We start from the raw sequence: 20702 nt of genomic DNA on the forward strand, positions 1-20702 counted from the left end.
GTCCCAACACCGATCCCTGAGGCACACCACTAGTCACTGACTGCCAGCTAGAACAGCACTCATTTATCCCCACTCTTTGCTTCCTGTTAGTCAACCAATCCTCTATCCATGCTAATACTTCACCCTTAATGCCATGCATCCTTATCTTATGCAGATAAAATCACCCATGATCATATTACATGATGAAGTGGTTTGGAACGGCTGAATTGTAGAGATAGTCACTCACAAAGATCACAGAGCAGAAGTCCCAGAACAGATCCCTGTAGACCACCACTGGTCACAGAGCTCCATGCTGAATACTTTCCATCTACCACCCTCTGGCTGTCCAATTGGACAGCAATTCTGTGTCCAGACAGCCAAAATTTCCCTGAATCCCATGCCTCCTTGCTTTGAATTAGCCTACCATGGAGAACTTTATCAAATGCCTTGCTAAAATCCATATACACCACATCCACTGCTTTACCTTCAAAGTGTTTGGTCACATCCTCAAAGAATTCAATAAGGCTCGAGGCATGACCTGCCCCTCTCAAAGCCATGCTGACTATTTCTAATCAAACTGTGCTTTCCCAAATAATCATAAATCATATTTATCCCTATTCCCTTACTTGAACAAGGGACTGACATTTGCCACCCTCTAATCATCTGGTACCACTCCAGGACAGTGAGGATGCAAAAGTCATTGCCAAAGGGGAAGAGATTGCTCCCCTCACTTCCCATTTTAATCTTGGGTATATTCCATCTGGCCCAGGGACTTATCTATCCTCATCAAAATTTCTAGCACATCCTCCTTCCTAACAGCAACCTGTTTCAAAGAGATAGTAGGAACTACTGATGCTGGAGTCCGAGATAACAAGGTGTGGAGCTGAATGAACACAGCAGGCCAGGCAGAGGAAAAAAAGGGTCCAGACCCAAAACATCGGCTTTCCTGCTCCTCTGTTAATCCAGCTCCACATCTTATCCTTTACCTGTTTCATGCTGTCTTCAAACATCAAGGTCCCTCTCACTGGTGAATACTGAAGCAACGTATTCATTAAAGGACCTCCCATACCTCCTTTGACTCCACACACAAGTTCCCTCCACTATCTGTGATTGGCCCTACCCTCACTCTGGCCATCCTCTTGTTCCTCAAGTATAGAAAGCCTTGGGGGTTTTCCTTGATCCTCCCCGCCAAGGTTTTTTCATACCCCCTTCGAGCTGTCCTGAGTCAGTTCTTCAGTTCCTTCCTGGCTACCTTGTAGACCTCTGGAACCCTGTCCAATCCTTGCTTCCTCAACCTTAAGTAAGGTTCCTTCTTCCACTTGACTAGGTGTTCAAGATGTCTTGTCATCCAAGGTTCCTTCACCTTACCATCCTTTCCTTGCCTCAGTGGGACAAACCTATCCACTATCTGGAGTAACTGCTCCCTAAACAATCTCCACATTTCTATCGTGCATTTCCCAGAGAATATCTGATCCCAATTGGTGCTCTGTAGTTCTTGCCTAATAGCATTGTAATGCCCCTCCCCCAATTAAATACCTTCCCATACTGTCTGTTCCTATCCCTCTCCATAACTAAAGTAAAGGTTAGGGAGCTGTGATCACTATCACCAAAATGCTCTCCCACAGAGATCTGACACCTGACCTGGTTTATTGGCAAGCACCAAATCCAATGTGGCCTCCCATCTAGTTGGCCTATCTACATACTGAGAATAGTGAGAGTGTACTGAAAGAGTCCAACTTTGTAGGTGACAAATACAGCCATTGAGAGGATCTCAGGTTCCTGGTCACTTTCCCTGCACTGCTCACAGATAAATGCAAGTTTTTTTTGGAAGAAGGGATGGGGAGAATAAGAGAGTGAAAACTTTGCTTGAAGTGGGAGAAGGATGGAACCAGGAGATATTATACAGTTATTGTGCCAAAGGCTAAATTAAAGCTAACACTATGGTGAACTAGTTTTTCTTTTATTTAGAGACACTTTACAACATGGAAAGTGGCCCTTTGGCCCACTGTGTCAACACCAGTCAGACATCCATTATTCTACCTCCATTTGCCACCACTGGGCCCATAGCTCCAGTTGCTAAGCAGTTAAGTGTTCATCTAAGAAGTTTTTAAAATAAAGGATTCCCACCTCCACCACTTAGTGAGTTCCAGTTACACACCATCCTCTAGGTGAAAAGAGTTTTCCTGAAGTCCACTCAAATGCCTGCCGTTTGCCTTAAAAAAGTGTCCCCTTGTTACTGGCCCCTCTATTAGTGGGAAATGGTTCTCTCCATCTATGCCTCAAACTTTTTACACCTCAATCCAGATTCCACCATCCTACCTTCGAGGATTGATTGAGTCTCTCTTCATATGGGAAGGGGAAGAAAGGGCAGAAGGAGAGTCCAACATATGCTCCTTGCCTTGTTAGTCCTTCCAAAATGCATCACTTTTCAGGATTAAATTCCGTTTGCCACTGTTCAACCCATCTACATTGTCTTGTAATCAAAGGCTTTCCTCCTTCTTGCTATTTGCCACATCAATTTTTGTGTCATCTGCAAACTTACTAATCATACCTCCTACATTTGTCTGGATAATTAATGTGCACAATAGCAAGGGATCTAGCACCAAACCCTGAGGTACACCAATGAACAGGTTTCCAAAATCACAAGAACAACCTTCAACCATCATCCTCTACTTCTGGCCAACAAGCCAATACTGGATCCAACTTGCCAAACTGCCCTGGATCCCATTGTCTCTTAGCTTCTTAACCAGGTTATCATGCAATACATCTCTATTTGTGGATTTAAATCATCTAAGGTCACTTGTCTCAAATCAAAGTCTCCTCTCTAACTTCTAAATCTACCATACTTCTTTCTTGTGAAGAGAGGTGCAAAATACTAATTTAAAACCAGCTCCATTTATTAATTGCCACTCTGGTTTGAAACCATGGTTATTCTCTTGCACACAATATACTCAGACTTCTGGATTTTCTATAACTGTTCCCTGCCAATAGCACTCCTAGTTTTTTTGTTTGAAAAGAAGCAACATGCTGCACTTGCTATAGTTATTTAGTGCAGCCACTGTTTTCAGCGTTCAGTATCTACCATAAATTTTAAATTTGGTCATAATCATCCTGCTGGCTTAAAATGTATATTCCAGAGTTTTTAAAAAAGAATTCCACCCCTAAAGTAAATTCCACTAGCTGCTGTAATGAGATTTGAACCTGTGGCTCCAGAGCTTTAACTCAGACTTCTGGATTATTAGTCCCCTGACTGTGCCATGGCACAATCACCTGTTCAGAACCACAAAGTCAGAGAAGTTATGATTAATTGTGTGCACCATTCTTTACAAATCATTCATCTTTCCCATGATCACTAAGTGATGTGTTCAAGGTAATGTTTTCTTTTATCCCCAAAAAGAATGCTTACCTGCATAGAGAAAATCACAACAGTAAAGCAAACAGCTGCAGTAATCCCAACAGCCATCACTACAGAGTCTGTGCTGTAGAAACTGGCAATCATTCCAGCCATGTACGACATGCTGAGAGTGAGGATAGACTGCAGACAGAAAAGCAACAGCAAGTAAATACACTGTATATACACACTTGTTACAAAAGTCTGTTCTAAACTGGTATGAATCAGTCTCTATTCACAAAAAGAACAGTATGATCAGATTAAGTTAATTATTTTGTATTGCTACACAAAAAAAAGTCACAACTCCCCACATTAGAAATAGTCACCATTCCACCCCTCGAGCCTACATGGCTATTTAGGAAATAACCCCTCACCATCTTACACACAAAATCAAATCACCTTTCATTCCTAAAATTCCAACAGGTATAGAATGTCAGTGTAGCAGTTTAAAGTTCCAGCCTCAACATTGGCAAATAGCGGGGGACAGAAATACATCTGGTTCACTAACATCCTTTAGTGAGGGAAGCTGCCATCCTTACCTGATCTGGCCTACATGTGACTCCAGAACCGCAGCAATGTGGTGGACTCTGAACTGCCCTCTGGGCAATTAGGGATGGGCAATAAATGCCACCTAGCCAGCGATGCCCTCATCCCGTTAATGAAATAAAGTAGTCAGGAGTGTAGTTGGGTCAGCTGTGTTGTTTAGATAATCAGGAATTAGATCAGATTTTAACCTAACATTCTGCTGTACTTGATAAAAACCAAAAGAACTGCAGATGCTGTAAACCAAAAAAAATAGAAGTTTCTGGAAAAGCTCAGCAGGTCTGGCAGCATCAGCTGAGATGAGGAAGGGACACTCAACCCGTAATAATCAACTGATTTCTCTCCATTGATGCTGCCAGACCTGCTGAGCTTTTCTAGCAATCTCTTTGATTTTGCTGTACTTCGGAATGATTATGCAAGAGCTTTCCAAAGTCCCTGACTAGCTTACACTGCCATCTGTGATAAGTCCCATGAAGCAGGGAAAGTCTGTTGAAAGTCAAAGCTTTCAGGGCAATTTCCAACTATGCGCCAGGACTTTTCCAGGGCCCAATCCACACCTTCAGTCATGTGCAACTCCCTTCCCGATTTCCCAAACCCTGTTCACCATCTACAAAGACAAGACAAATCAAGTGGTGAAAGCTTCCCCAATTGCCTGAAGGAGTGCAGTGCCAACAACATTCAATCCACTTGACTGGCACCACAACCACTCCCTCCACCAACATTTAGTACCCACTTACTACTATCTACAAGATGCACTACGTAAATTCACTGAAGCTGCTCAGACAGCACCTTCAAACCCACAACTATACCAACAAGGAGATCATGAATGACATGGGAAGACCACCACCTCAGTCAAGGGGACATCTAAGTTTTTCTAAACTAGAGGAAGTAAAACGGGAAAAAGTTCTTAGTGACAAGTCATGGCAAAACAACAGCCAGGTGGAATGAGTGGAATGCTCCCCCTTCTACACAATCTTGTAAGTTAGGAGCACTTCTAGAGCGACATGTGCAGGAAAGTGAATCCAGCTACAACTACTGAGAGTCTATACTTTGGACCTAGAACAGTCACTGGAGTATTTGCAAGCTGACATTGTGCATCAATAGCACATATAGTAAGGTGGAAATAATGCACAGACAGAAAAAGGAATGGGTGACCAAGCATAGTAAAAACTCAAGGCAAGCAGTGCACGAATCTCTTGGGAAAGTCTAACATCTTCCATTTTGGATACTGGTGGAGATGGTTTCTCAAAAAAAAAAAAAAAGGCAGCAGGAGGCAGTTGTGTATTGGAGGGGCCTCAGCTGCAGTGTGGCATAAGATGAACTGCAAAAAAAAAAAAACAGTAGAGTCAGATCTACAGAATGGAAACATCCTTCGGCGCAACCAGTCCTTGCTGCCCAGTTTTTACAATTAAACGAGTCCCATTTGCCTGCATTTGGTCCATATCCCTCCATACCTATTCCAATCTCTAACTGTCTAAATGTTTTTCTTGACAAAATTGTACTGGCTCTACCTCCGGCAGCCTGTTCCAGATACTCACCACCTTCTGAAAGAATTGCCCCTCTAGACCTTTTTGTATCTCTCCCCTCTCACCCTAAACCTATGCTCTCTAGTTTTAGACTTCCCGACCACTAGGAAAAAGCGGTTGGCCATCTACCTTAACTATGCCTCATGATTGTACAGACCTCCAGAGGTCACCCTTCAGTCTCCTACGCTCCAAGAAAAAGATCAGAATCCCTAGTGTGGCAATAGGTCCTTGGGCTCAACAAGTCCACACCAACCCTCAGAGCATCCCACCCAGACTCATTTCCCTATAACCCACCAAACCTACACATCCCTGAACACCACAGGCAAATTTAGCATGGCCAATCCACCTAGCCTGCACACCTTTGGATTGTGGGAGAAAACCAGAGCACCCATGCAGGTACAGGGAGAATGTGCAAACTCCCCAGAGGCTAGAATCGAACCTGGGACCCTGGCGCTGTGAGGCAGCAGTGCTAACCACTGAGCCACCATGCCGCCCAAAAAGTTCCAGCCTATCCAACCTCTCCTTATAACTCAAACTTCCTAGCCCAGGTAGCTCCTAGTAAGTTTTATCTGCATACTTTCTAGTTTAATAATATCCTTTCTATAATAATCAGGACAGACATTTGTGGCTGCAGAAGCAACACCAGGATGGGATGTTGCCTTACTAGTACTGAAAGTCAAGGATGTCTCTCAAGAGGCTGCAGGACATTTAAAACCACAGAAGTAAGCCATTCAGCCTGTCACATCCACTCTGCCAATCAATAAGATCATGGATGATCTGATAATCAATTCCACTTTCCTACCATTTCTCTAGAAACCTTGATTTTATTTTAAAACAAATAAAGTATCTCTCAGCCTTTATAATACTGAATGTCAGCCTCAACATTCCTCTGCAGTAAAGAATTCCACAAATTCACAATCGTTAGAAGAAATTCCTCATGTGACCCCTCATTCTGAGATTATGCCCTCTGAACCTGGATTCTTCCCAACGCAGAAACATTTCAATGTCTACCCCAATAAGATGCAACTTTTCAATGAGGGCACCTCTTATTCCTCCAAGTACAGACCCAAACTACTCAATTTCTCCTCAAAGAAAAATCTCTCCAAAACCCCAGAATAAACCAAGTGAACACGCAATGGGTTACCTCCAATGCCAGTGCATCTTTCCTTAAATAAAGGGGACCAAAGCTATTCACAATATTCTAGATGTGGTGTCACAGATGTCCGACAGTTTCAGATACTCTGTTCCTTTTGGAATGGAGGCCAACTTTCCATTTGCCTTTCCTATTACCTGAACTTTGAAGGTAGCTTTTTTGCCCCAATCATGGGAAATTGCTTTCAATTCTGGTCCTCAATTTCCCAAGGTGACGGTTAATGGTCAGCTGTCCTCTTGAACTGTTGCAGTCCATGTATTGTAGAAAGACCCACAATATCATTAGGCAGGGAATTATAGGATTTTGATCCAATGTCATTGGATATTATATATTGTTGTTCCTTCAAAGTAAGGATGGCAAATGGCTTGGAAGAGAGCTTGGTGGAGATAGTGTTCCTGCTGCTCTCGTCCTTCTAGGTAGAAGTGGGTTTGAAAAGTGTTGTCTTTGGTGAATTCTGCAGTGCAATTTGTAGATATATACACCGATGCTACTGAGCATCAATGGTAAAGAGACTGTATGCTTCTGGATTTGGTAACAGTCAAGCTGGCTGCTTTGTCCTCAATAGGGTCAAGCTTCAAGTGCAGTTGGAGTAGTAACCATCCAGACAAGTGAGTATTCTATCACCCTCCTGATTTGTGCCTCGTAGATGGCCGACAGAGTCAGAAGGGCAATTACTCACTGTACTATTCCAAAACTGAGCTCCTTTTGCCATATAAAATATAGTAGCTGCAAGTCCAATTCTGTTTCTGGCCAACAGTAACATCACTGGATGTTAAGGATCAGTGGTTAGACTCTTACTGGAGATGGGCATTGCCAGACATGTGGCATGAATGTTACTTGCCACTTTTCAGCCCAAGCCTAGATACCATCCAGGTCTTTCTGCATTTGAACAGACTGCTTCAGTACCAGAGTTGTGAAAGGTGCTGAATAGTCAAGAAAACCAAACATCCTCATTTCTACCTTAAGAAAGAAGGTCATTGCTGAAACAGCTGAAGATGGTTGGGCCTGGTTCACTACCCAGAGGAACTACTGCAGAGATGTCATGAAGCTGATATGGCTAACTTGCAACAACCACAATCTTGTGCCAAGAATGATTTCAACCAGTAAAGACTTTCAACCCAACTGATTCCAGTTTTGTTGCAACTTCTCAATACCACACACCATCAAATATGAACTTGATTTCAGGGGTATTGCTCACATCTGGAATTTTACTCTTTCACCCATGTTCGAACCAAGGCTGTATTGAGGTGAAGAGCTAAGTGGCCCTGACAGAATCTACACTGGGCATCACTGAGCAGATGCTATTTGAATCCCTACAGTGTGGAAACAAGCCCTTCGACCTTCAGAGCATCTCACCAGACCCATTCCCCCCTTTAACCCACCTAATCTACACATCCCTCAACACTATGGGCAATTTAGCATGGCCAATCCACCTAGCCTGCACATCTTTGGACTGTGGGAGGTAACCCACTGATAGTGGGAGAATTTGTTGGCGACATCTTCCATCATGGATAAACATATGGATGATAATGGAATAGTTTAGGTTAGATGGGCTTCAGACTGGTTTCACAGGTTGGCGCAACAGAGGGCCGAAGGGCCTGTACTGCGCTGTAATGTTCTATGTTCTATCACATTACTGGTGGATGAGAGTAGACTAATGGGGCAGTAATTGGTTGGGTTGGATTTTTTGTTCTGTTGTGTACAGAACTTAGCTGGGTGATTTTCCACCTTGTTGGGTAGATTCCAGTGTTGTAGCTCTACTGGAACTACTTGATTAGAGGTACAGCAAGTTCTGGAGCACAAGTGTTCAGTACTATTGCCCAAATATTGTCAGAGCCTATAGCCACTGCAGTATATGATGCCTCCAACCACTTCTAGATATCATGTGGAGTGAATCAAATTGGCAGAAGACTAACAAGTGATGCTGAGGACCGCTGGATGAGGCTAAGGTTGAACGTGCACTTGACACTGACTAGATTATCACAAATGTTTACAGCATTATTTTTTGCTCTGATGTGCTGGACCTTCCCTTCACTGGAAGAGGAGGATCCACAAATAACCCCATCCTCTGAGTTGTTTTGTTGCCCACCACTATTCGTCAGTGGATGTGGCAGGATGGCAGGACTGCAGAACTTAGACCTGATCTATTGGTTGTGGGATTGCTTAGTTCCACCACTTGCAGCTTATGCTGTTTGGGAAGAAAGTAGTACCTCATTTTTAGGTATGCCTGGTACTGCTCCTGACACGTTCTCCTGCACTTTCCATTGAGCCAGAGTTGATTCCTAGCTTGATGGTAATGGCAGAGTGCAGGATACACCAGGCCACAAGTTGCGTTGTTGTGCTATCATTCAATTGTCCACCACCATTCACAACTAGATGTGGCAAGACTGCAGAGCTTAGAACCCACAGAATCCCTAGTGTGGAAAACAGGCCATTCAGCCCATTGAGTCACACCAGCCCTCCAAGGAGGATTCCATCCAGACCCACCCTCCTACCCTATCCCAGTAACCTTGCATTCTCCCTGGCTAATCCACCTAATGTGCACATCCTGCAGACTGAGCAATTTAGCATTGCCAATCCACCTAAACTGCACATCTTTGGATTGTGGAAGAAACCAGAGCACTCGAAGGAAACCCACATGGACACGGAGAGTGCCTGCATGGAGCGTGCATAGTTACCCAAAGGTGGAATCAAACCCAGATCCCTGGCACTGAGGCAGCAGTACTAACCACTAAGCTCCCATGCCACCGTAATTTAGATCTAATTTATGGTTGGGAGATCACTTTGTTCTATGGACTTGCTGTTTGACATGCAAGATAAATTACCCAAATTGATAGCTTCATCAGGTTAGCAGGTGATGGTGATCCCATATATCTGCTGCCCTCATTCTTCTAGATGGAGATGGTCATGGGTTCGAAGGTGCTGTCTGAGGATCTTTGATGAATTCCTGCAGTGCAGCTTGTAGACAGTACACACTGCTGCTACTAAGTGTCTGTGGAAGAGAGAGAGTGGATGCAGGGCCAATCAAGCAGGCTATTTTGTCCTGGAGTGTCAAGCTTCTTGAGTGCAGTTGGGGCTGCTCGAACACTTCAGCCTTATATTTTGCACTGATGAATTGGGCTCTTCCTTCATTGAGAATGGGATCCTTGTGGAGCATTCTCCTCCTTCAGTGAGTTGCATAAATCGGCTACCACCATTCATAGCTAGACATGGCAGGACTACAGAACTGGATCTGATCCGTGGGCTGTGGGATCACTTGGTTCTCTATCACTTGCTGCTAATGTTGTTTGGCAGCTTCACCAAGTTGATATCTCATCTTCAGGTATGACTGGTGCTGCTTCTGGCATGCCCTCCTGCACTCAATTGAAACCACAGCTGATCCCCTGGCATGATGGTAATAGCTCAGTGGGTAAATGCCAGGTTACAGATTGTGCTGAGGTACAATTCTGCTGTTGATGGCCCACAGCACCTCATGGATGCCCAGTCTTGAGTTGCTACATCTGTGTGAAGTCTGTCCCATTGAACACCAATAATGCCACACAACATAATGGAGGTTATTTCCAACATGTGGGTAGGACTTTGTCTCCCTAAGGACTGTGCAGTGGTCAATCTTACCAATACTATCACAGACAGCTGCAGCTGGCAGACTGGTAAAGGATAAGGTCAAGTACATTCTTCCCTGTTGGTCCTCATCTACCACAGGCCCAGTCTAGCAGCTGTCCTTTAGGACCCGACCAGTTCATCTAGTAGTACTGAGCCACTGTGTGGTGGACATTGAAATACCCCACCCAGAGTACATTTTGTGCCCTTGCCATCCAGTGCTTCCTCCAAGTCTTATTCAAGATGGAGGAACTCTGCCAAGCGAGAATGGTACATGTAAGCAGCAAGAGATTTTCTTGCTAGTGTTTAACCTGAAGCCATGAGACCTCAAGGTCTGGAGTCAACATTGAGGACTCCTAGGGCAACTCCTCCTGACTGTGTACCACTGTGCTGCCACCTCTGCCAGGGCGGTCCTGCCAGTGGGACAGGACATATCCAGGGATGATGGTGTCTGGGACTGTCATACTCATTGAATCATACCTTATGGACAAAGTCAGGCTGTTGCCTGACTAGTCTGTTAAGCAGCTCTCCTAATGTTGGCACTAGACCCAGATGTTAGTAAGGACGACACTGCAGAGTTGACAGGGCTGTTTCTGCTGTTTTCTTTTCAGTGCCTAGGTCAATACTCGGTTATCTGTCTGGTTTAATTTCTTTGAGACATTGTAGTGATTGGTACAACCGAATGGCTTGTTAGGCCATTTCAGAGGGCAGTTAAGAGTCAACTGCATTGCTGTGGGTCTGGAGTAACATAGGCCAGACCAGGTGAAGGTGACAGATTTCCTTCCTTGAAGGACACTAGTGAATCTAGGTGGGTTTTCCCACCAATCGACAGTGGTCACAGTAGGGTTCTTAATTCCAGATCTTTAAAAAGTCAAATTTCACTATCTGCTAATGGTAGGATTCGAACCTAGGTCCCTAGAACATTCACTGGACTATTAATCTAGAGACCCAGGTATAATACCAATAGGCCATCCCGGATTTAGGGTCATCTGCAAAACTAGTCATCCTGAAAAATTCCGTTATCCCAACTGTCTATTAGTTAGCCAATCCTCAAAATGTACTACCCCCATTACTATTGGTTCTTATCTTCAAAAGAAGCCTAGAAGTGTGCCACCTTATCAAATGCCTTCTGAAAATCCAAATATACTACATCCACTACTTCCTCTGTCCTGCTTGTTATCACCTCAAAAAGGATTCTAATAAGTTTGTTTTCATTTTCATCAAGTCATGTTGACTGTGCTCGATTATAATTGTGCTATGACATCCTTTAACAGAATATTATAACATGGATATAAAGCTAACTGGCCTATCATTAGTTTTTTTGTCTCCTTTCCCTTTTCAATGAAGGGGGAGGGAGCATAGCCAAAGGTCACTGTCATTGATACTAACATGGACCAAGGTCAAAAACAGGATGGAGGTCCTGCAAACTGAAAATAGGGAGCTAGAAAATAAATCAAGTAGGATTTCAAAGACAGTAATCGTAGGATTACTTCAGTGCCACATGCCAGTGAGACCAAGAGTTGGAGAAAAGACTGAATGAGTGCATGACTGGAATAGGGAGGAATTCAGAATCTTGAGGCACTGGGACAGATTCTGGGTAAGATGGGACCTGTACAAGCTGAATGGAGACTCAGACAAACTTGGGAAAGGTTTAAACTAGAGTGGCTGGGAGTGGGGAACCAAAGCAAAGCAGAGAGTCAAGGGATAACCAAGACAAAACGAAAGAGAGTAGTCGAAGACAAAAAAAGTGGAATTATAAAAGAAAACAAGGGGTAGCAACAAATAGGGCTGGAGTTTAAAAAAGGGCAAAAATATCAAAGTCAACCATAGAGAGGTAAATTCAATAAAAACCAGAAAAAGGCAGAAAAAACATTAGCAGGAACTGTATGGACATCTGAATGGTAGCGGAGGTGGTAGGAGATGGAATTAAACAGCAAATTAGAGATGTTAATGTTAACTGATTTCTCTCCATGGATGCTGCCAGAACTGCTGAGCTTTTCCAGCTATTTCCATATTGATTTACAGTATCTGCAGCTCTTTAGGTTTTCATAAAAGTTGACAAGTCATGTTATAGTTGTATATTAAAAAACCAAACTTCAGTTAGGCCTCATTTGGAACAAGTATTGTGCCCAGTTCTAGTGACCACACTATACAAGGATGTGGAGGCTTTTGGAGGGTGGAGAAAAAGAAAAAAAAATTACCAGGATGTTGCCTGGATTAGAGTATTAGCTAGGAGAGGTTGGACAAACTTAGATTGTTTGCTAGAGTATTAGAGACTGAGGGGCAACCAGATAAAAGAATATAAAATAAGAGGCATGGGTGGTCACGTCTTCCCAGGGTGGAAATGTCAAATATTAGCAGGTTTAAGGTGTGAGGTTAAAAATTTAACGATTTGGTGAAGAAAAAGTTGTTTTTGTTTTAGAAAAACAAAAAAAAGGGGTAGCAGGAGACTGGAGTGTGCTGCTAGGGAAGGTAGAAGCAGCTAAGATGATAGCAATTAACAGGCATTTAGACAGACATGAACAGGCTGGGATATGGACCACATGTAGGTAGATGGGATTAATAGTTTAGAATGGTATCATGGTTGGCACAGACGTGGCCGGCCAAAGGGCCTGTTCCTGTGCTACACTGTTCTGCACACTGTGCAAGCAACAGAAAAAATAATAAAAGGTTAAGGGGTACGGGGAGACAGCAAAGTACAATGGAGAGATAGAAGATCAACCGAATAGCCAAGTAGGCTTGTTTGTTTGAATGGCCTATTCCTAGTCTTATTTGCTATGGTTCTAAGCTAAAATGGAACAAAAACATGCAGTCAGAAGGGAAAGACATTGAGGCATTACTCCCAAATGGCCAAATTAAAAATTCACATCAGGATCAATTCAATGTTTGCTTCTTTCTTCATCCTTTCTTCTTCCTACCCACCTCCAAAACCAGATGATTACCAGCCTCATACTTCAGGAGCATATCAAAAGATAGGAAAACATTAATGACATTACTTACCAAAGCAATGAGATTCCATGGGTGCTTCCGTCGGATTTGTCCACAACAGCTGAGAGCAATAAGTGTAACGAAGAATACACCATAGGAGGCATAGTAGATCCAAGGAGTGCGTCTCACAAATTTCTTAGCATCAGAAACAAAGGTACAGATACACACAAAAATGAAAGTCACCAGCAGCTGAACAGTCAAAACCATGTAGACCTGCAAATGGGAGGAAAAAGTGAATTAGCAACCTTGTGCATTTATCAGGGAAGAGATAACAGTTTGAAAAATCAGCAAGTGCCCAAGGTCAGGTCACATCACCTGACAATTACAAGGGTGGAACTTACCCAACCCCATTCTCAGCAGCAGCTTAAAACAATAGTGAATTAAAAGTCAATTACTAGGGGTCACGATTTCAAGGTGAGCAGGGAAAGTTTGAGGGAGATATGCGTGGAAAGTTCTCATGCAGAGGGTGGTGGGTGCCTGGAACGAGTTGCCAGCGGAGGTGGTAGAGGCAGGCATGATAGCGTCATTTAAGACGTATCTGGATAGATACGTGAATGGGCAGGGAGCAGAGGGATACAGATCCTTGGAAAATAGGCGACAGGTTTAGATAGAGGATCTGGATTGGCACAAGCTTGGAGGGCCGAAGGGCCTGTTCCTGTGCTGTAATTTTTTGTTCTTTGACACTTAACCATGAATATTGCAGCAGCATGGCAATTTTGCCAGCATCAGGATCTCCTAACATACATCTACAAATCCACAAGTGAGAGGATGTGGCTGCACAGCATGAAGCAACATTACAACTGAAGCTAATCTAAGTGTGCCTGGCAGAAAATACTAGGTTTAAAAAAGGACCCAAGGGCTAAAATTTTTCCATACAGAAGGTGGTGCATGCATGGAATGAGCTGCCAGTAGTAGTGGTGGAGGCAGGTACAATTACATGTAGAAAAGCATCTGGATGAGTACACTAATAGGAATTGAGGGATGAAGCCAAATGCTTGCAAATGGAACTAGGTTAGATTGGGATGTCTGGTCAGCATGTATGATCTAAACTGAAGGGTCTGTTTCTGTGCTGCAAGACTCATTATTGCACAGAATTTCTGGAGATAACTTAGTCATCATGGACCAGATAATGGTCTCAAATACAATGCCAACAATGACAGTTGTTTCGATGCTTCCTGGTCATCATTGCTGCTGAGGATCCAGCAGCAATCTAATCTCAGTGACTGCCAACCTCCCCTGCATTGATCTCCTGAACATGGCCATCATCTAACTAATTGCTTAAAGTTAGCAGAGATCTGCTACTAAGTGGGATTCACAACCTTGAAATGCCCTGAAGTCTGGCTCCCAATGGCAGTGGCAAGTTTTATTCAAATGCCAAAGAACATAGAACACAAACTAAACTCGTAAAGGATCCACAAAACACTACATTTCAACAGAAAATGTATAATTAACCTAAGGAATATGAAAGTGCAAGCTGCCAAATTCCAGCAATTATCCTCCTTTTCAATCGAAAAACTTCAACATTTAACAGCAGCATTTCCAATAATATTCTATTTGTCACAAAATACTAAAGTTGAATCAAGTACTAGATCAACTACTTGTACCAGTTTCCTCTGCCAGTGGATTTAGTCAGGCAAGAGGTGGGGGGAGAAAACAAAAAAAGTACAATGATCTTGGGAAGTTCTGCACAAGAATGTACAGCTAAAAACATCCAGTCAAGCTACTGATTGCAATATTTCCAGAGCCCATTATTCCATGCTCCTCACTAGTTCAGATTATAAAGTTCACCACATTTACAGGCTGAGACACATGCAGACCCACATACCAACTGACAGATTCTCAAAAGAGACTGCACTGTTCATTTCTTAGTTACTATCTACACAGAATTTTTTTTAAACCAACCAGTCATCTAAGTTCCAGTGTAATAGCCAAAAAGGATGCCTAGTTTTCATGTCTTAAGACTTTTATCGTCAGACTAAAAGCACCAGACTATATACACTGTCTTGTACTAAAGACATCTGTCACTGGCTTGCTGCAGTGTTCCAGCAAAGCCCAACGCAAGCTGGAGGAACAACAACACCTCATTTTCTGCCTGGGGACCCTACAGCCCTCCGGACTCAATAATCGGAGTTCAATAATTTTAGGGCCTAAACTCTCCCATGTCCCAGCCCCCTACCCCACACACACACCAGGTTTTGTTACCACATAGTGACTAACAGGGGTGTTTAATGGCAGGCTAACAGTCCCATTAACAACTATTCACCCTCCCAGCCTGATAGTTGGACAAAGGAGTTGCCAATGGTCTCTCTCGCGCTTTGGGCTCTATCCTATCATTTACTCCCTACCCCACCCACCTCCCTATTTTCTGCATATAAACCAACATTTTCCCTGCCATTATCAGTTCTGAGGAAGGGTCACCAGACCCAAAACTTTAACCTGTTTTCTCCTTCACAGATGTAGCCAGACCTGCTGAGCTTTTCCAGCAACTTTGTTTTTGTTCCCGCTTTACAGTTCTTTCGGTTTTTATATACTATCTTTTGTTGACAACTCTCACCTCAAACCAGAAAACAGACCCTTCCCTTTTTTTCTTTAGTGCAGCCAAAAAGCAGTTCTATTTATATTTTAACAGACATTGTTCTCAAGAACCAGTCAAAGTAGATTGCGCTGCCAAGGATTTAATTCAATTCTTTTTCAGTTGAGAAACTATTAATTCCAGAGTTTGCTTTCAGTGTGAATTTTCCCAGGGGCTTCTCCTACCCAAGAGGTATCTTCCCACCTGGTTTCAGCTTCTCAAAACTTGTCATTAGAGCACGAGTTCCACATCCATTCCTGCACGGTGAACCAGAGACATATTTGGCCTCTAGCTGTTATTCCACTCCAGACCCATGGGAATTAAAACAGGTCAAGTTTTCAGAGATATCTCAAAACCCTACCACTCCAAAAGCTCACCACCATGGCAACATTAATTTAATTAAAGATAGGTAGGGTATCTAATTAGAAATGTTGATTAGCCACCCTTGAGACCCAAAGCTTATTAGTTTAAAAGCACAACTCGAAATCTGCATTTCCTTACTGGAACTGCAGACATTATGAAAGAGAGGGAAAAGAACAAGAAAAGGCAATATACAAAAAAAAAATGATCCACAGCTTAAGAGGTGGCCAAAAGTACAAAAAAGAAGAAAGGAAGTTATGATAAATCTCTAAATAAAAAAAGACTAGCTTTGCCTCAACTAGCACATTATGTCCAGTTCCAAGTATTACATTTTAGAAATAGGAAAACACAAAAGAATGGTCCAAGAAGAGCAACTTCAGTTATGTTGATAGATTGGAAAAGTTAGAACCACTCATGAAAAACAAGGGCTATTCAACAGGAAATTTGACAGGTATCCAAACGCACGAGGTTCTGGATATAGTAGATAGAGAAATTCTTCCTGCTGGTGAAAAGATCAAGAACCAGAATACACCAATTAAAAGTTGAATGGCAAAACAACAAAGTAGAGATAATGAATGAAAAATACAGCCGAATTAAAATTTCAGTAGCTGCTCTGATGGGATATGGGATCAAATCCTCCAAACATTAAAAACTGAAATAACTGCAGATGCTGTAAATCAGGAGCAAAAACAGAAGTTGCTGGAAAAGTTCAGCAGGTCTGGCAGCATCTGTGAAGAAAAAAAAAGCCAAAGTTAACATTTCAGATCCATTTCTGAGGAAAGGTCACCAGACCTGATACATTGACTGATTTTTCTACAAAACGCTGTCAGACCTGTTGAGTTTTAATAGCAACTTTGGTCTTTGTTGCCAGAACATTAGTCTGCTTTACTAATATCCCTATATGACATTATCCCCATACCACCTTGCATAGTGAAAGAATATTACAATTATTTTTGTTTCTCCACATATGTACATTAATTATTCTGCACACAGGAGTCTTACCTTCCTAATAAAAGCTCTGCGAATATTCTTGTCTTCAAAGTTTGCTGCACTGAACTCCTCGTTATCGTAATAAGATGGTGGGACATCGTCGTGATAACCAGGGCTTCCCAAGGCAACTACAATAAAGCAATTAAATTATTTACCACCAGATGGCATGCCTTGATGGGAGATCCATAATTTTCTGAATATAATGCCTCCAAACTACACACTGATCATAAACAATCTGTAGCAAGCTCTACACATGTAGAACACAGTAGCCAGAAAGTGGGATTATAGTTAAAGAATAGGCTTGCCCAAAGATTTTGCACTTTTAATTGATACTAACCTCACTTTCTCTATGTAAATCCTCTTGTACTCCTCATGCATTTATACAATTTTCTCAATATAAAAAGTTTCTGCAAAAATGACTTTTATTCTTTAATTTTTTAAAAAGAAGGTTTGTGTATTCGAGCCAAGGGATAGTATACCCAGCAGGTGGGATTGTGTATCACACTGAGCAGGTGGCACAGCCCGACAACTAACCTAACTCCTACAAACCCTTCTCTGGCCTCACTCTGTGCACACACCACAAGTGGTCAGCAGCACTTCAGTCACCTTTCCAGGCTGCTGGAGTTAATCTCCCATACATCTACCACCAGGCATTGCAAGGTACCAACCTCCTAGTCTCATGTGCAAACATGCACACACTGGGACAATGTGACTAGGGATTGGGAGCCTCATTCACCTCCCAGTTTGGGCCCAGCTCCTGTCAAATCTGCATGTAGCTCTAAGACTCATGCACTGCTCCCATCAAGATGGAGGTGTGAGATCCTTCTCCTAGCACTGGGAGCCAAGCAGGGAGCAAAAGAGGAAGTGAGTGCAGACAGACAAAAGGAGGAGAGAGTCAAAAATGTGACGGGGTGGGGGTCAGGTTAACCATTTCCTGCTTCCTTTCCTCCAATTTAGCCCTTTTCCTTAGTCTGACTTGGGAACAGGAGGTAGATCTAGTTTAAAACACCATGTTTTTTTCTTGATTCTTCTCAATGCCAAACAACCATTTCTTTTTAAAACTCTTGAACCTAAATGAAGTGCCGTTTCAAATGGCTATTAAGTGCCTGGAGTCACATGTCACTCCAGAAATTCAAAGCCCAGCTGGTCCAAGTTTCCATCTAGAGGATTGCGCAGCACACAAGATCACAGAATGAGAAAAGCACAGGAGACCACTTGTTCAATATCGTCTGCGCCGACTCTTTACAACAGCTATCTAATTCACTCCACTTCCTGATTGCTGGGCTACCGTGAGACAAATTTACACCTTCAAGTAAGTAAAACTAAAATTTCCTTTGATAGTTTGTGAATCTGCTTCCACAATCGTCAGGGTAATGCATGCATTTACATAGTGACTTGCAGAATTAAAAAAGTCACAAGAAATAGGACCAGGACTAAGCCGGTCAGCCCATCAATACCACTTCACCATTCAATAGGATCAAGCTGTCCCAACATTCGTCATGTCTACCTTTCTGACCTTGCCCCATAACTCTCAATTCCCCTACTGATCAGCTTTAAATATTCACAAAGGTTTTGTATCTTCAGCTCTGTGGGAAGATGTTCCAAATACATTCAACTTTCAAGAAATTCCCCATCTCAATCTTAAATTGGCACCCCTTTTATTTGGAGACTATGCCCTCTGGTTCCAGACTCACCCATGAGTGGCAACATCCTCAACATTTACCCTGTCAAACCCTTTAAGAAACCTATATATTTCAATGAGACCACGTCATCTTTCTAAACTCCAATGAGTAGAATCCCAACTTGTTTAGCAGTGTGAGGGAGCAGCCTAGTGGTTTTATCACTAGACTGTTAATCCAGAGACCCAGGTTCAAATCCTGCCACGGCAGACTGTGGAATTGAAACTGCCATCCTTACCTGGTCTGGTCCACAGACCCACAGCAATGTGGTTGATTCTTAATTGTCCTCTGGACAATAAGTGCTCACCTAGCCAGTGACACCTTCATCCCATGAATGAAAAGCAATAAAAAAAAAATGCCCTTGCTCACAAAGCCATCCCTGAACTGCATCCAAGGAAGTGACACTTTTAGATAAGGGGGACCAAAACTGCTCACTTGAGGATTTTAACAATTTACACTGTCTCTTCTGGCCAGTACTACTAGAAATAAATTTCAAACAATTGCAAAAAAGTGAACACTTGCTTTAAATGTCAGTCAATACCTATCCTTCTCTGCACTGAATCTTACCTTCTATAGTTCTCCTTCTCCCATGCTGCACCACCTCCACCCCCCCGCCAAACCCACTTAATAAGTTAATCATCCCTGAAGCTAAAATTCTCTGCTGTCCTTCCAAACCCCTGGTAAAAAAAAGGGTGTTGTCCACACTACAACAATACTGCAGCTGAGACCTAACCTTACAGAAGGCTTCACGTAACATTTTTGCTTCTGTATTCTAAACCTCTTTGTAAAGCCAAGAATAGCATTTTCTTCAACATCTTTAATCAGCTTCTCACTACTTTCAAAAGATTTCAAATATCTAATGGTGTAATAACAATCATTAAATCCACACAGTGTCATTTGTCAATCCACACCTTTCTAGTGTGGATTAAATTTTGTACCAGTCAGAATCTAAATTATTTCATACTGCTGGAATTAGATTGACTGTGGTGACCACAGTCAATCTGTATTCACAGCTGAAACCCTCCAATCTCAATCCTTCAATTCTCCTTGGATTTGTCTAGAGGCTCTGCAACCTCTGAGCACATCCTTCAATTGTGCAGTCAGTCAATCTCTGAAGGACCTCCTCCTGAGCTATTTTTATCCTATCCAGTTTCTCTACCTCCCTCTTTCACTAACAATATTTACAAATCACAGATGTAGCCATAGTTTCTTTTAATAGCTTAGCCATGCCCTCAGCCTCAACATATTATGATCAGAGATCAATAGATTTCAGAATATTTGAGATATAAAGATATGGGGGAAAATAACATTGAGGTAAAAGATGAGCAGTGATCAAGGAATGGCAGAGCAGGCCAAGTTCCCCATCAGTCCCAGGTTTATGCCAGCAGAGTCAATTAAAAAATAGAAGTTACACATGCACTAAAAAAAACTTCCATTTATTGTCAAAAATCCCTATTTTTAAAAAAGGAGGGATAAAACATGTAAAGCAGCAAGAACTTCCTTACCATTTGAATGCATCATTGGAGGTGGAGGCATGGGCGGCTGCTGGAATGCTCCTTGTGGAAATGCCTGTGGTGGCTCTCCATATGATCCTTGTGGAAAACCAGGCTGTCCATAGGCAGATTGGGGATAAGGTGGCTGCACATAACCAGCTGATGGAAAAGCTGGCTGCCCAAAACCAGCTTGTGGGAAAACAGGCTGTCCATATGGTGGAGGCTGTTGTGGATAATGGTCGTTTCCATACGACATCTCGTTACGTGGATAAGGAGGCTGTTGTGGATCTCCCGAGACCAGGTAGGTCTTCTCCTGCGACATTATCAATGATACAGATCCTTATTGTTGATCTGGGAAACAAAAAACCTAAAATAAATTTGTACGTTGTTATTGACTTCTCAATCACTTACCACATTTTTGGGGGGGG

At 42.6% G+C, this 20702-nt stretch overlaps 1 protein-coding gene across 2 annotated transcripts in view; it reads right to left on the minus strand.

Moving 5' to 3' along the window:
* Positions 1-20626, minus strand: part of grinaa (glutamate receptor, ionotropic, N-methyl D-aspartate-associated protein 1a (glutamate binding)) — a 38120-nt gene extending 17494 nt beyond the window's left edge. Inside the window, exons 1-5 of one of the 2 annotated variants that reach the window (XM_048616609.1) lie at positions 20461-20620; positions 20287-20430; positions 17115-17230; positions 13193-13393; positions 3386-3514 (exon numbers count right to left, since the gene is read on the minus strand). In XM_048616609.1, the coding sequence (XP_048472566.1) occupies positions 3386-3514; positions 13193-13393; positions 17115-17230; positions 20287-20430; positions 20461-20596 (726 nt within the window). In that variant the 5' untranslated portion in view covers positions 20597-20620. Of the gene's footprint in view, positions 1-3385; positions 3515-13192; positions 13394-17114; positions 17231-20286 lie in introns of both variants that reach the window. The other variant, XM_048616607.1, reaches the window with a different exon arrangement.
* Positions 20627-20702: the final 76 nt, after the last annotated feature.

This window comes from Rhincodon typus, chromosome 2, assembly GCF_021869965.1.
Source record: "Rhincodon typus isolate 14 chromosome 2, sRhiTyp1.1, whole genome shotgun sequence".
In the NCBI taxonomy this organism is placed as follows: domain Eukaryota; kingdom Metazoa; phylum Chordata; class Chondrichthyes; order Orectolobiformes; family Rhincodontidae; genus Rhincodon; species Rhincodon typus.